This window comes from Micromesistius poutassou (assembly GCF_964030765.1).
Source record: "Micromesistius poutassou genome assembly, chromosome: 20".
NCBI classification, from domain to species: domain Eukaryota; kingdom Metazoa; phylum Chordata; class Actinopteri; order Gadiformes; family Gadidae; genus Micromesistius; species Micromesistius poutassou.
In genome coordinates, this window is record NC_140290.1 from 9933634 (window position 1) to 9948129 (window position 14496).

The 14496-nt window shown below is 46.6% G+C and overlaps 2 protein-coding genes across 3 annotated transcripts in view; both read left to right on the forward strand.

The window, feature by feature from the left end:
• Positions 1-5945, forward strand: part of prdm1b (PR domain containing 1b, with ZNF domain) — a gene marked incomplete at its 5' end in the record, with an annotated part of 13850 nt that extends 7905 nt beyond the window's left edge. For both annotated transcript variants that reach the window (XM_084485057.1, XM_084485058.1), the window contains 3 exons: positions 1255-2357; positions 2781-2909; positions 4008-5945. In XM_084485057.1, coding sequence (XP_084341183.1) covers positions 1255-2357; positions 2781-2909; positions 4008-4592 — 1817 coding nt within the window. In that variant the 3' untranslated portion in view covers positions 4593-5945. The remainder of the gene's footprint in view (positions 1-1254; positions 2358-2780; positions 2910-4007) is intronic.
• A 4865-nt stretch (positions 5946-10810) lies between these two features.
• crybg2 (crystallin beta-gamma domain containing 2) overlaps positions 10811-14496 on the forward strand; it is a 48129-nt gene continuing 44443 nt past the window's right edge. Inside the window, exon 1 of the mRNA XM_084485045.1 lies at positions 10811-11281. Coding sequence (XP_084341171.1) covers positions 11097-11281 — 185 coding nt within the window. The 5' untranslated portion in view covers positions 10811-11096. The remainder of the gene's footprint in view (positions 11282-14496) is intronic.

Here is a 14496-nt window from a genome sequence, read left to right on the forward strand (position 1 = left end):
GGATGTAAATATTGACTACAGCCTAGCACACATGGGGGAGGCCTCCCTCAAACACAACGCAACACAGAGGCATCCAGACATCCATCGGCGTCGCGTGGAAACGTCCTAAAGATATACGAGGCGCGAGGCACAAGGATACAGAGCGACCGCAAACGTTCTCACTCGGGGACTTGAAAGACGAGCAGAGGAATGCTGTCGTGGGAGAGGCGGCTCTGTCCTCGCATTGTTCCTCTTCAAACAGATCTGAGATCACTGCGGCGGAGATTAGATATCATCCTTGTAATTGTTTTACTTATTCACACTAAAGGATATATATACAGGACACAGGCCTACACGGCAATGTAAAACAATCACGCAGACACACACTCTCACGCGACCTCTCACTCACACACACACACACAGAAACACACAATTATGTGAGTAACACAGGTGACAAACTCTGCTTGTGTATACAGGCCACAATGGGTTATTAATAGAAAACCGATCTCAAAACGTGAATGAGTCACATCGCGACTGCACCATAACCGGGTGAGCAGGGTGACTCGTCGTCACCGGACTCCTGTGTGTTATTGCTTTATTAGCTTCAGCGTCAAGTGTTTACAACAGGTGACTAAGCTCATTGTCCCCAGGAGACCTTTTTGTCTTGAGGAAAACTGATCCTTTGTGTGTTTTGGCAAAGTCACAGAGGGGAATGACATCAGTGTTTGATATGGCCATGTCATTAGCGTACAGAGAAAGCTAATTAGAACCAGAACTGTAAATGACTCAAATTCCCGCTCGGCGACTGCTGGCACATGATGCATGCAGAGATGAACGCCCACAAGCACATTCCAACCCACACGTACACCAACACACGCCCACACACACACACACACACACACACACACACACTTGTCCACGGAATCACTGCGATCTCGGCTGAGACAAATCGAAACCTGAGTTCTGTCAAGTCATTCAAAAACTGAAACTACGACCATTTACCATAAATGGGAGCGGAGGGGGGAGTTGGAGAGTCAGGGTGTGTGTGTGTGTGTGTGTGTGTGTGTGTGTGTGTGTGTGTGTGTGTGTGTGTGTGTGTGTGTGTGTGTGTGTGTGTGTGTGTGTGTGTGTGTGTGTGTGTGTGTGTGTGTGTGTGAGAGAGAGTGTGATTGTGTGTTCCTGACTCTGACTAGTGTTTTCGGTTTTTGTCAATTCTTTTTTTGTGTGTTTTGTGCATCGGTACTTATGAGTGTTTTCTCTCTCTCTCCCTCCCAGAACATTCAGGAGCAGAGGGTAAGCCGGCTCCCCAGCACCTCCTCCTCCAGAGGCCCTGGCTCCTCCGAGGCATGCAGGAGCACATGAAGGTGGAGGAGGAGGAGGACGAAGAGGAGAAGATCGATGTGGAGGTGCTGGAGAGAGACACGCCCCCGGACACGCCCGAGGGCTGCGTGATGGACTTCAGCGCCAAGGCCGAGAGGAAGGAGGAGGTGGAGGAGAAGATGGAGCAGGAGGAGGAGGAGAGGACCTCCCCCCACCGCCCCACCCAACACCACGGACAGTCCGCCCTGAATTCGCCCCCTCCCTCTCCTCACTCCTTCTTCCACGGCCGCCTCCCCCCCGCCCACCCCCACCTCCTCCAGAGAGACCTCCACCTCCACGGGCTCTACGGCCACAAGGAGGTGCCCTCCTACCCCTTCTACCCCCCGCAGCACCTGCCGCCTCACCTGCAGCTCCTCCCCCCGTTCAACCCCCTCCACTACCCCCCGCTACCCCCCCCGCCGCCCGGCATCTTCCTCCCCTCCTCGCCCTACCCCACCCCCCTCCCCCGGCGGGACCCCCCCCAGCGCGGCTCCTTCCTCCTGGGGAACGACGGCCTGCCCTACTTCCCCCTGGGGCAGCAGCCCGGCGTGCTGGCCGCAGCCCCCCCCCACCGCCCCCACCAGCCATACCTCCCCCACCCCCACCCCTACCCGTCCATCCACCACGGCGGCCTGAAGGAGCGGGCCGCCAACATGTCCCCCCCGAGCGGCGCCCCCGCCACCCCGGAGCTCTCCCCGGCCCCGCCTAAGACGGAGGCGGAGTCGGACCCGGAGCCGGACCGCGCCGGAGACGAGGGTCTATACCCCAGCCCCCAGCCCTCGCCCTCGGGCTGCGAGGAGGCCATGAACCTCAGCCTCCGGGCGGCGGCGGCGGCGGCGGCGGCTGCGATGGGGCCAGCAGGGGCGATGGGGGCGGGGGCAGCCGCACAGAAGGGCCCGGCGGCACGCAACGGCCCCGGGTACAAGGCCCTGCCCTACCCCTTGAGCAAGCAGAACGGCAAGATCAAGTACGAGTGCAACGTCTGCCTCAAGACCTTCGGGCAGCTGTCCAACCTCAAGGTGAGCGGAGGGGTGGACTGGGTGGGGTTGTTCAGACTGGGGGGGGGGGGGGGGTTGGTGTTTGTTTGAACATGGACACCGATGGCGGCTGCAGTGTTGTGTTTTGAACATGAGCTAGACCCGCTCTGGTGCTCAGACTCCCTGTCCCTGAAGTAAGCTCTAAGCTAATATTGATACAGTCAGTCGGTCTAGCCCAATATTAGCTTTAGCCAACATTGGCGTCAACTCTCCTTATGTATAGATTTTGGACAAGATTTTGACAATTTCATTATTAATTAGTTAATATTATAAATAAATGATTCATTCATTTCTAATGATATGTAATTTTTATGTTTAAACAACGTTGTCCGTCGGTTAACCACCACCACCGACCGCCATTGTTACCGTAGAGCCACGGTCTCACCGCCATGTTTGTCCCGGTAGGTTCACCTCCGCGTCCACAGCGGCGAGCGGCCCTTCCAGTGCGACCTGTGTAAGAAGAGCTTCACCCAGCTCGCACACCTCCAGAAACACAACCTGGTCCACACCGGAGAGAAGCCCCACGAATGCCAGGTGAGAGACCCCTAAAACAACCAGCCGTTTTCTGTTTTACCATCGGGACGGTTGTCAAAGATGTAAGGGCTTTTTGTGCACAGAAGGGGGTTCAAAGAGTGACGTTATGACATGGGACAGGGCAATCAAATCTTGGTCGTAAAAGGTTTGATTCCGTCTTCCCCCAAAAAGGTGTGTCACGTACATAGATAACACACGCGTGGGTTGAGCCCAATTTAGAAGATGACTTGCATTTAATTCAGAAACGCGTCACGGAAGAGCAGGTCAGGGATTACCCAGGAGATTACCCAGGAGCCCCCGATCTCCTGTTTGAGGTCAAAAGTTTGATGCTAATGTGTGAGAGACAGAGAGAGAGAGAGGGAGGGGGAGGGAGAGAGACAAGAGAGGGAGAGGGAGAGAGAGACACAGAGGGAGAGAGAGAGGGAGAGGTGGTGAGACACAGAGACACAGACAGAGAGGGGTTGGTCGAAAGGTGTGTCTGCGGACCGACGTCACACTGTCTCGCACAACGTTGCACTTTGGAAAGAGGGAGCACGTCAGAGTCCATAAAACACACGCCGACGCACAATGTACACAAACATGTACACACATGCCACAGGAAGTGCCGAGCCACGGCAAGGCGGAGGGAGCCGGGCGGGGCGGGGCGAGACGGAAAGTAAAGGTTCATAATAACATACCTGTGAGATAACACGGCACCTGGTGGACTTTCACACATTCAGCCGCACGTGAGGAACTAAGACACACGTCGGTTTCCACAGCAGACCTAAATATGCAGTATAGGTGTGACAATAGGCGTGGACAGGTCCTCTTGCTAAAGAAAACAGGGCGTCTTCCTGTGTTGGTGTCTCCACTGACAGTTGTGGTCCCCTCGGTCTGGACGGAGACACCCAGACGTTTTTCATAGCACTGTTGTCTCTGCGTTGATCAGATTATTCATTCGCGTTCATCCCTTTGCCCTTACCTTATCCTGACAGGCTAAAACCCAACCCAACCCTCCCTCTAATCCTGCAAAAAACAACAAACCAAACCCAGCCAGTCACACCACGTCACCAACAACCTCACCCTAACCCTTCTCTTTCTGTGTGTTCCCCCGTCCAGGTGTGTCACAAGCGCTTCAGCAGCACCAGCAACCTGAAGACCCACCTGCGGCTGCACTCGGGGGAGAAGCCCTACCAGTGCAAGCTGTGCGGCACCAAGTTCACGCAGTACATCCACCTGAAGCTGCACCGCCGGCTGCACACAGTCCACCAGCGGCCCTACCGCTGCTCGCACTGCGCCCAGGCCTACTTCCACCGCTTCTCCCTGCGGCTGCACCAGCGCGCCTGCTGCCAGGCCCAGGGCCGCCCGGCCAGCGCCTACGTCAAGGACATGGTGGAGCGCTTCGACGCCAGCCAGGAGGCGGAGGCCCTGCCCGAGGGGGCGTCGGCCTCACAGGTGGAGGAGGCGGCCGAGCGGTGGATGGCGCGCGGCCTGGAGGGTGTCGAGGGCAAGGAGGACCGCAAGGAGGCCGGTGTGCTGCTGGAGGCGCTGAGCCAGGCCATCAACGCCACCCCGCCCCCGAAGGCGGCGCTCAAATCGGGGCCCACCGTCGCCACGCATCACAGCCCGCAGCCGACCAATCAGGCGAGGGCGAGCGTGGTGCACCTCTACAAGCGGCCCACGGTGAAGACCGAGGCGCAGTAGGGGACGTTGTTGTTGTTGGGACTCGGGTCGGGAGGTCGAGGGAGGGACGTTTAAAGGGCCGGCGTCGTTGACGTTTGCTCGGCCGCTTGACACGAAACATAAGCAAAGAAGAAGAACGTGAGGAGTTGCCAAACGTGACGATTTGTCTTGATTGGTGGACAGGGGAAGGGAACAGTCCAATGAGCACAGCACCAAAGGAAGAGCGTTCCAAAGACTGAGCTGGTGTGTTCATCCATTGCACTTACATGCTTCCTGCTCTACCCGGTTCGGGGGAGACAGAGAGGAAGTGTGTCTTTTTATGTAGCTGTGAAGTACCTTCAACTGTTTTTACTCAGGTAGACGTCTGTTTCGCTTTTACTGATTGTTTTTTTTAACTTATTATCATTTTTATATCTGGGACTTTGAATCGTGTATATTTATTTAGTGAAGTGAGTGTGTTGTGCTCTGATAGTGTGTTCCTCTTTTATCAATGTCAACATCTCCCAAGGATGTGGGATGTCTTAGCAAAGAAAACGAAAGCCAAAAATTCCTCGTAATATTGAGCCAAAAATGATTCACTGGTTCTACCTGTGATACGGCTTTACATGAATGCTCATCTGTTTCTGTTTGTTTCTATATATGTTGTGTGGGAGTGTGCCTGACGTAGTGTGGGTAAATTATGTACGTATGTCTTGCTATATTATATTTGTTATTTATTGAATCCAAAACTGAACGGTATCTTGAAACCATACACCTATGTATGCAATTGCCAAAAACTAAATGATATTAATTCTAAAAATAAAACAGCCTAAAAGTCAAAGAAAAACACAGCACGAGACTAGTGTTAACTGGATCCTATATTAACGCAACACAACCATGTAACCAAAGTCTGTGAAACCTACAAGAAGAACAATAATCAATAATCACATTTGATTACAGTCTATCCCAGCCTTTCACACAAATCCTTCTACCAACCGAATAAGATTTGTCTTCAAGATAAACCAGTGTAACTTGTGTCAGAGTGTCAGACTGTCAGAGTGCTGTTTCAAAGTCTACTAGACTCTCTTAGACCCATCGATACTATCTAACCATCAAGCTTATCCAAATGCTGAACCTACTTGAAGCCAAACCCAAATATCCTTTCCATTCCACACCTTCAGACTTGAACTGCTGTATATGACACACTCTCTGGAAAGTTCCTTTATGTAACTTAGTTACAGAATAGGATGAAGTGTTATTCATATTCAACTGCTTGTGAGCAGTGCATTTGTTTCTTTGTGTAGATAGTTTATTTTGTTATGATTTTTTCTGCTCTGGTTTGTACAGTATGTTTACCTAGATTATTTTTTTGGATTCAGATGCTGATAATTTATATGTGAGAGACTATTTTGATGATACTTTTATATTGACAATATGTAGCAGTAAATTAAAAATATTTTCATTCTCTATATTTGATGTGTTGTGGTCTAATCTTTCTCTGGAAATATGTTTTGTATACCTACATATCTGATCTCTGACTGATCTCTGACTATAAATGACAGATTTTCATGTGTTACACACCACAGATATACAGTATCTTACAAAGTATCTCTATATCCCTCTTTATTTTCTTTCTTCTTTCTCCCTTTCCTATTCCTCTCTCTCTTTCTCGCTTGTTGTCTTTCTCTCTCTCACTCACTCCCTTTCTCTTTCTTTCTCTTTCTCTCTTTCTCTCTTTCTCTTACTCTCTCTATTTCCCTCTCTCTCCTTCTCTCTCTCTCTCTCTCTCGTTCTTTCTCTCTCTCGCTCCCTCTCTATCTCTTTTCTTTTCTTTATTTGTGGAGTTTTTACAAAATGATTAACTCTTCTCAGGTTTGTGTTTAGAGTTTTGAGAAATTGAGCTATAGTTTCAGAAAATGTGTTCAAACGATTGAGAAAAACTGTAATCCGTCATCTATCGGTCTATCCCTCCATAGACATAGCCCCTTCACCCATTTATGTACATCGTAATTATACAGACAAGGCTTGATTTGAGTCAAGCTCTGCAGATTGTGCTGACAGCAACACTTGAAGTTTAAAGACACAAAGACTATATATAGACCACATGTGGGAGCTCAGCTCTCTCTGAGCTAACTCTTCGGTCTTGCGCCACGACGGAGAGATGAGTTTCGGTCGAACCAAACAAGGGTTTGGTTGAGAGAACTGCTGCTACGACCTCATCCTCTCCTCCTACTTCTGGTAACCGAGTAAAAGTCCCGGGTGGGGAGCCCGGCCCCTAGAAGTACTACTGTTTCTGCATGGCCTTTTCCTAGAAAATGTAGGAAGTGAGACATTTGTCATTGAAAAAAGGCAGACTACACTTCTTATTGGGACAGTAGAAGAAGAAATACGTCGGTTTTCGTATCAGCAAGCATTCTTTCGGTTCATCGCTCGGTCAAAGGGGGTTTGACACCATTTTGACGTACGGTTTGTTAGGCCCACCTGCGACCAAAACGTGATATTTCTCGTATGAATGGCTCGCCTTTCTTCAAACTTGAACTTCCTCGTTGTTTGGTTGGCTGGGCAGGTGGTTAGGTCGGTCGTTTGCCTTGCTGGTTGGCTGGTAGATCCAATGGTCGGTTGGGCTGGTCTGTTGGTTTGTAGTGGGGACTCAACCCCAGACTGACTGTTGGTCTGTTGGTCATTTGTTGCGTGGATAAGAAGGGTCGTAAACCAGCAGACATCGAGTCTGTTTTTGTTTCCTCCTCCAGCCATCCAAATAACCTGACTCATTTAAATGCAAACTCATTAAGGGATTCATTATAAAACCTGTTTAACATTAGCATTTCCTGGATGCCAATCGGTTTTAATGTGAACGATGACTCACTTGGTCGACTTCTTTGGAAACCCTGGCCTTCCTAACTTCTGTACTCAAGAAGACGGCACAAATGAACCCCTAATAAAATATACCTGCATTCAGTTCCTTGAAGGAAAAAAGTGAAATGATAAAAAAAATGTTATGAAAATATTTGCTTTCGGCAAAATCCAATATTAAATCATAAACTTTAAGTGATTATTGATATATTAGAGCTATAAATGTATGAATGTATACAGGTTATATTCTCAATTTGACAACTGGCACCACAGAGGTTATAAACCTGAATTAAGGAGTGTTTGAGTAGCATGCTTGATGCAGACTAAGAAAGAGCAAGCTGATTGGTCAACTGTTTATGTTAGATCAACATCCGTGTGTTCAAGTGATAGGCCTATCAATATGACAGCCACAATAAACAAGAGAAACTGTTCCAACGAAACTCAGGCTATTATAAACTGAAAAATACAAGGCAATTTAACTTGATTGTATGGTCAACTGCCAGATTTTAAAATAGACTAATTGGAACTAAAATGAGCTACAAATGATGTAAATTATTTTAGTCTATGCTATTTCTGATGACATGTTTCAAGCTAACAACAGTTATGAATGGTTTCTTCTCCACATAATGGACAACACCATATAAGGTTTTATGAGTTTATAGATAGGTTAAGGAACTACAAACATGGCCACTCTGCCACTTCCGCCAAAGCCAAGAGAGACCAAAGGTTTTACCTGGGTAAATGAGGACCTGTAGGCGTGGCTTATTTACCATTCCGCCCACTTTCAATATAAACTGTTGTGTTACCGGTGTTCGGGAGATGCCCCATTAGTGATGTGAATTTCGGCTCTTTTTAGTGAGCCGGATCTCATGGAACGGCTCTTCATATTACCGCTTACTGTATACCTTTTATAATGGTGCCATGCCGTAATTCCGACGCTCATTTTGACACGTGCGCGCGTGTTGACCTTTGTGTTCTCACACTGATCAAAATGCATCCAAATGCTGCTTCTTTTCCTTGTCTCATTCATCTTGTACTCACATGCTCGCACTCGTCTCTCTCCTCTTTTCCTCCTGTCAGTCACAGGCAACGTGTATCGCGCATTGAAATCCCCCACCCCTCGCTGCTTGTTCACGTGATTGGTTGCTGGCTGCCATGCATGCACCGTGACACGTATAGCACGCGTAGAATGAATGCATGTAGCACCCGTAGCGCGGGAGAACAAAAAAGACAACGGCTCGCGTTCGGGAGCCGACTCCCATCGTTCACTTAAAAGAGCCGGCTCTTTGAGCCGACTCGTTCGCGAACGACCCATCACTATGCCCATGGACCACCTCCAAAACGCAATCTCGTTTACCTTGTGTCTCTGTTAGAATAAACAACGTTGAACATTTGCCACTCTCAGAGTCATACCTAGCCAAAGACGACCATACCACAAAGGATCGAAATAGTTTTGCATCACGATCGATCACAAATGCATACATAGCCTACCACGAACAGTACCTTGTATAAACGTGTCAGACTGAAGGCTAATAGCCTGCAATCTTCAAATCGACTCGGCCATTGAAAACAGTAACTTGTGCTCTGCAGTTGCAATTGCTGTAGTGTGGCTCCCTCTTGCGTCGGATTGGTAGATTACCTCCGTATTACACTGGATATTATATCATCAAGATGATTGAATTAAGAAAGATGCGTCATTTTAATGTCTTTATGATTAAGTATAATTAAATATTCCTGATAAGATAACGGGTCCAAAAAAACAAAAACGACACACATTATTTCCAGTCACACTGTCTATAATGATGTTGTGGTCGAGATAAGAGAAGGTGACCTCGATTATCTTATCGTGAGGCCACGCTTTATTTGGATGGGCGATAGTGGCAAGGTATGCGATAGTTTATATTGTAGTTTGAGTGTATGTGTTCTGATTAAATTACTTCATATGTGGATTATAACACCAATGTCGTGTCAATAATCATGAAAAATGATGGTCCATAGGAGCTATATGTGTTTGGCTGCGAACGAGAGGGCTATACTTTCTTGAGGGATTGAGGGATACTCTTATATAGTTTCTTATTTCGGATATTCAGGCACGGCGGCAGGATTTTTTCTCTCCCGGTGCTAATGGGGAGCTTGACCGATAGGTGGGGGTGTTAAGAAAATAATTGATTTTCACGAATTCAGTTACTTTATAAAGAGGTTCTGTTTTTTTCAATAAAAGCAGCTATGATACACAGGGGCTTAACTGGGGCTACACAGATTTTTGACGGGGCTATAGCACCCCCTAGCCCCGGTGTAGCGCCGTCCCTGCGGATATTGCTTTATCTTGTCAAATATATCGTTCATTCTCCATTGTTATCCTCCTTTATCCTTTATCCTCCTTTGTTCAATTTTATTCTTGCCATGTTCTCGTTTTTCCCTCCAGGGCGCTTTCAACTGGCCCTGCAAGCAGGGCAGTTGCTAGGAATTCTGGGCCCCCTGAAAGAATATCGGTGTGGGCCCCTCTCCCCCATTCATTGCCACCTTAAATGTTCTTGTTTTTCAGTGTTCTTGACGGTGCCTGGTGTAATACACCCAATTTGTTTCCTTTTTTACATTTAACGACTTAACAAGTCAGAGTATTATTATGTAAATTATGTATTATTGTTTTATTCTCATTTCCCTGATTTGCAACACGTTATTACACCTCTGATTGCAAATACATTTTCAATTAACCACTCAACAAGTAGGTGTGGGTATTTTATTGTATTTAACAATCAAGCACTGATATGCAAAAATAATAAATGTAGCATTTAACTTAAATGTGCAAGTGAAACAAAGAGCACATGGAATACGTTGTTGTAAAACAAATATCAAAAACAACAACCGGCCTCATCTAATCTCAATTAAAGTTTCAATTGGCTTGTTTGTTCACTGTAAGTCTCATCGCTCACTCACTTCCGATGAGGAAGAACCATGGGAAGAACCAGGCACGTGCACACATATGGCCCTAGGGGTGCTTGAGCCCCTGCCCTTTTTGCCTCGTATTAAAAAGTGCCCTCTGAGTGTTCTTCAACAATCGCGCCCGCAAAAGTCCTCGTCCGCGATCGAACGCCCCCCCACCCTCAACAATCGCGCCCGCAATAGCGCTCGTCCGCGATCCAACCCCCCGTTAACAATAGCGCTCGTCCGCGATCCAACCCCCCTCCCCCCCTCAACAATCGCGCCCGCAATAGCGCTCGTCCGCGATCCAACCACCCCCCCCCCCCCCCCGAGGCTGTGTGTGGGCCCTAGCGGGCTGTGGGTCCTTATAATTGTCATAACCTTTCCCTATACGACGGCGCTGCCTGCAAGTCTTCATAGGAAACCAGTACTTGACTTAAGGTAGACCGGGAAAGCGCTACACTATAGGATCCTCTCCGCCTACCAATCGGGACGAGAACCGGTGGGCGTGTCGTTTTCATTGTTTTGCCACACCTGTGCGGCGCTGTGCGTGCGTAATGCCGTGCTTGGCGCGCAGAGAATGTAGCGGCGAAAAAACTCCTATCACCTGTCAACAGGTATCAACACAGCCCTCCATCGAGCGTGCGAGTCGCTCCTGCATGGATCTTACCCCCAGGCGAGAGGCTGCGGAACGCTCTGCTGTGTGCACAGTCGCCTCGGTGGACTCTTGACACTTTTGTTTTACTCATTTGTTTTTCCTAGGCTTGCATTATGGCCAAAAAACCTTCCACCAAGAAGTCATTGAAAAGTTTGTTCTCCAGGAGCGAAGCCCACCCGAAGGTACCGGCGGAGACGGAGGAGAAGAGCAATGGAGGAGAGAAGAAAAAGTTCAAACTGTTTAAATTAAGTCTTAAGTCCAGGAGTAACACGGCTCTGGAGAAGACCGCGGACACCAGGTACTGTGCAGTGTGCGTGCTTTTAAATTACGTAGCGTTCAGGCGATGCAAACGTTACCGAGCGAGCCGATGCGGTGTCTGGTGTTTTATATTCTAAAACTAGACAGTTAAGAGTCGTTATATCTGTAACTTAAAGATGCACAAACAGTGAATTGCTGAACTGACCTTTTTTATTTATTTTTATTTATGATTATAAACTCATAAAAAGGGAATGAAATGTGTGCAGTAATTTCAAACGTTCAAAGACCAAATGATATTGATTGATGACATCACAACAATCCCGTGACTGTGTGGACAAACACAAATGAACAAAGTATAATTATGTATATTCAAATTCTCTAAATTACATTGAATTGGCTTTAGGGATGCAACGGTTTTTTGTTGTTCCCTCCGTTGGCCCTTTTAATTCATCCTGAAACATTTAACCTCTGTCGCTATGCAAGCCAAGGCACAGTGGAACATAAACAATGAATGTACATATTCAAGAGTTTTATCAGGCACATGCAAGTATACAGTGAAATGGAAAACATGTCACCAAGTTTCAATGACCACAAACATGGTGTAACATGTGGATTTTGGCGTCCTAAACACAAGAAAAAGAGGTGTCACCCCAATGTTTACACAAACTGTCACACTGTCTGTTTATGAAGTGGGTTGTCCCTGTCTTAAGATAATTGCGTGAGTCCATTGCAATGTCATACTAAACATTGGTGAGGATGATGTTTAACAGACTTTGACTCAATTACCACCATTGTCTCCCCCCAACACACCAAATTATTTTGAGCATTCCAAGCAGACGGTTTCAGTTGGTACTGAACACGCTAAGCTAAACAATGACACCTTGTAGTGGCGTGTGTTTGTGGTTTGTGTTGACATAAGGATTATAGATCCGGTGTGCTGCAAAAGTCTGGCAGCTCCTAGGGTCATGTGGTGGGGAAATGGTAGTCAGACCCTCTCTGGTTGGCTCCTAGGGCGGTGTGGGTGTGGCCACTGGCAAGGTAACATGGGTAACCATGTCATCATATCCGCTGTAGGTAATGTGATGGCTTATTGGTGTATATCCATGTTTTGTAAGAGTCTCATCACACATGGTGTAGCTCATGTTCCCATGGCGATGTATGTTATACTGTAGTTTGAAGCAAAAGCGTAGAGGATTGTAGCCGCATGACTGTCCATAGTTTGATTTGACAAAAGAAAAATTTTGCAAATGACAATAAATTGAACCTTTGAATACAAACTTCTCCGCGCTTCGCTTCTTCTGATGATACCCACGTTTGGAGCTGCTTTTGGCCCTGGACCCACAAAACATTAAGTGCATATAAATATTAAATTCATTCTCATAACCATGTTGAAAAAAGTTCTAAAATCAACATTTATATTGTTCCTCAGTGCAGTATTACCCTATTCAGTCTTAAAACATACTATTAAACATGAAACAGACGGCATGTACATTTTAGAAAAAGCATATTCCTTAAATGTCTGTTGCGGCCATCCTCCGACCAACTTTGGACCCTGCTGTGACCCACTTATGGGTCGCGACCCACATATTGGACACCACTGGCATGTACAGGGCAGAATACCCTTGGAATCCCCTACTATGAAGGCCTGAGCATCTGTCAGAAGTTGTACCAGAGAAGCACCAGCCAGAAACATATTCATACACATTATTTAGCATTTGATTTTAAAATGCTTATTCATATCTCTTAACATCCTTGTCTCTTGATCTTTGAGTATTTGGAGAGAAAAGTGATATGAAGAATATTATGTACACACATTCCAAGAGATATTTAATTATTACGTCTTGTTAAAGTTTCATCTTGATACAAGTGCTGGCTTGTTACACTTGAAGCAAAACTCTCATTAAACTTCCATTCCATATGTGGTTCTTGGGAACAGCTCAAGGTTGAGCTTTCAACACATCCATGATTTTCACACGCTTAGGTGACTGGATCTGATCAGAATAATTAGTCACTTCTCTTGAATGTCTGTTTACCCTTAAATTGCTGGCAACCAAAACAATGTCGTCACCATTTGTGGGTTTTCCCATGGACCTCAGAGCCCACATCGTACAGGGATCTCTCCGGAGACAGACGGTCTTTCGGGACAGATACAATCCCTTGGCATTGCCTGAGAATTATTCTTTATGAGAGATACAGGATCTCATCAGAGGGTATTCCCTATTTGATCGTCCTCGTTGGACCTTATGTAGACAGTGCTTACTGTTTCGCAGTGTGTCTCCGTTAGAGAGTGGTAGAGTGGAGGTAGTGCATCAGTCTTGAATATCTGCGTGCAGGGTTCATCTCCCAAGTGATGCGCATTTGTGTGAAGCTTAAAAAGTCCCAAATCATGTGTCATATGGAATACTTATTCACTAAAGGTTATGGAATTATATTTTTGTGCTTATTTCGAACTTGAACCCATGTTCTCAAGGCCGTGCTGGCACCACATCTATGGGGGTAAAAGGCATGATGGACCGGCGGATTTGAACACCGGTCGCTGGCGTTCGGGTCTTATAATGATCCACTACGCCACCGCCACTACCTCACAGCGGTTGAAAACATATGTGATACATTTCTTATATAGGGTGTATTTAAAGTGAATTCCCTAAATTATAAAACAAGGCAAGTTGGACGTTGTTTATGCATTTTGAAATCATCAGCCCTATTGGTATTAATGTCGAACAATTCATCATTTGGCATAGTTATTTTATAGACTATATATATATATGCAGAATCCTTTGTTATACAAATTTACATGATTGGCTATTTTCTTTTGCCAGCACGCCTCCCTAGCCAGTATGTGCAATTGTGTTGCCCCTAGCTGTTATCTGATTTTTTAACTCCTCATTGGAGTTAATTATGACTATCTGTTCCTCTTGAGTGAAATAGACTGCTCTTGCTCTATCCATTTTGTAAAGATGAGTAAAATGACGCGATAAACACCCCTTTCACGTGAACGCGCGTTGAACCTAAAGCGGAAACCGGAAACTCTGATTGCGAGTTGCGTCCCTGTCAATCCAGATTTTCCCAAGAAAGCCTGAGTATGTTCAGCGAGGTTCGTAGTATACCCCACTGCTCTGAACTTTGTCCAGTTGTTGTTTTCTTCTCTGCTGTACTGTTTTTTTTTAATACTTGCTCCAAAAGTGATTGTATTGTTGTCAGCATCACATCTAGGTCTCTTTAGATAAAATGTTGCCAACTGAAGACATGTCAATG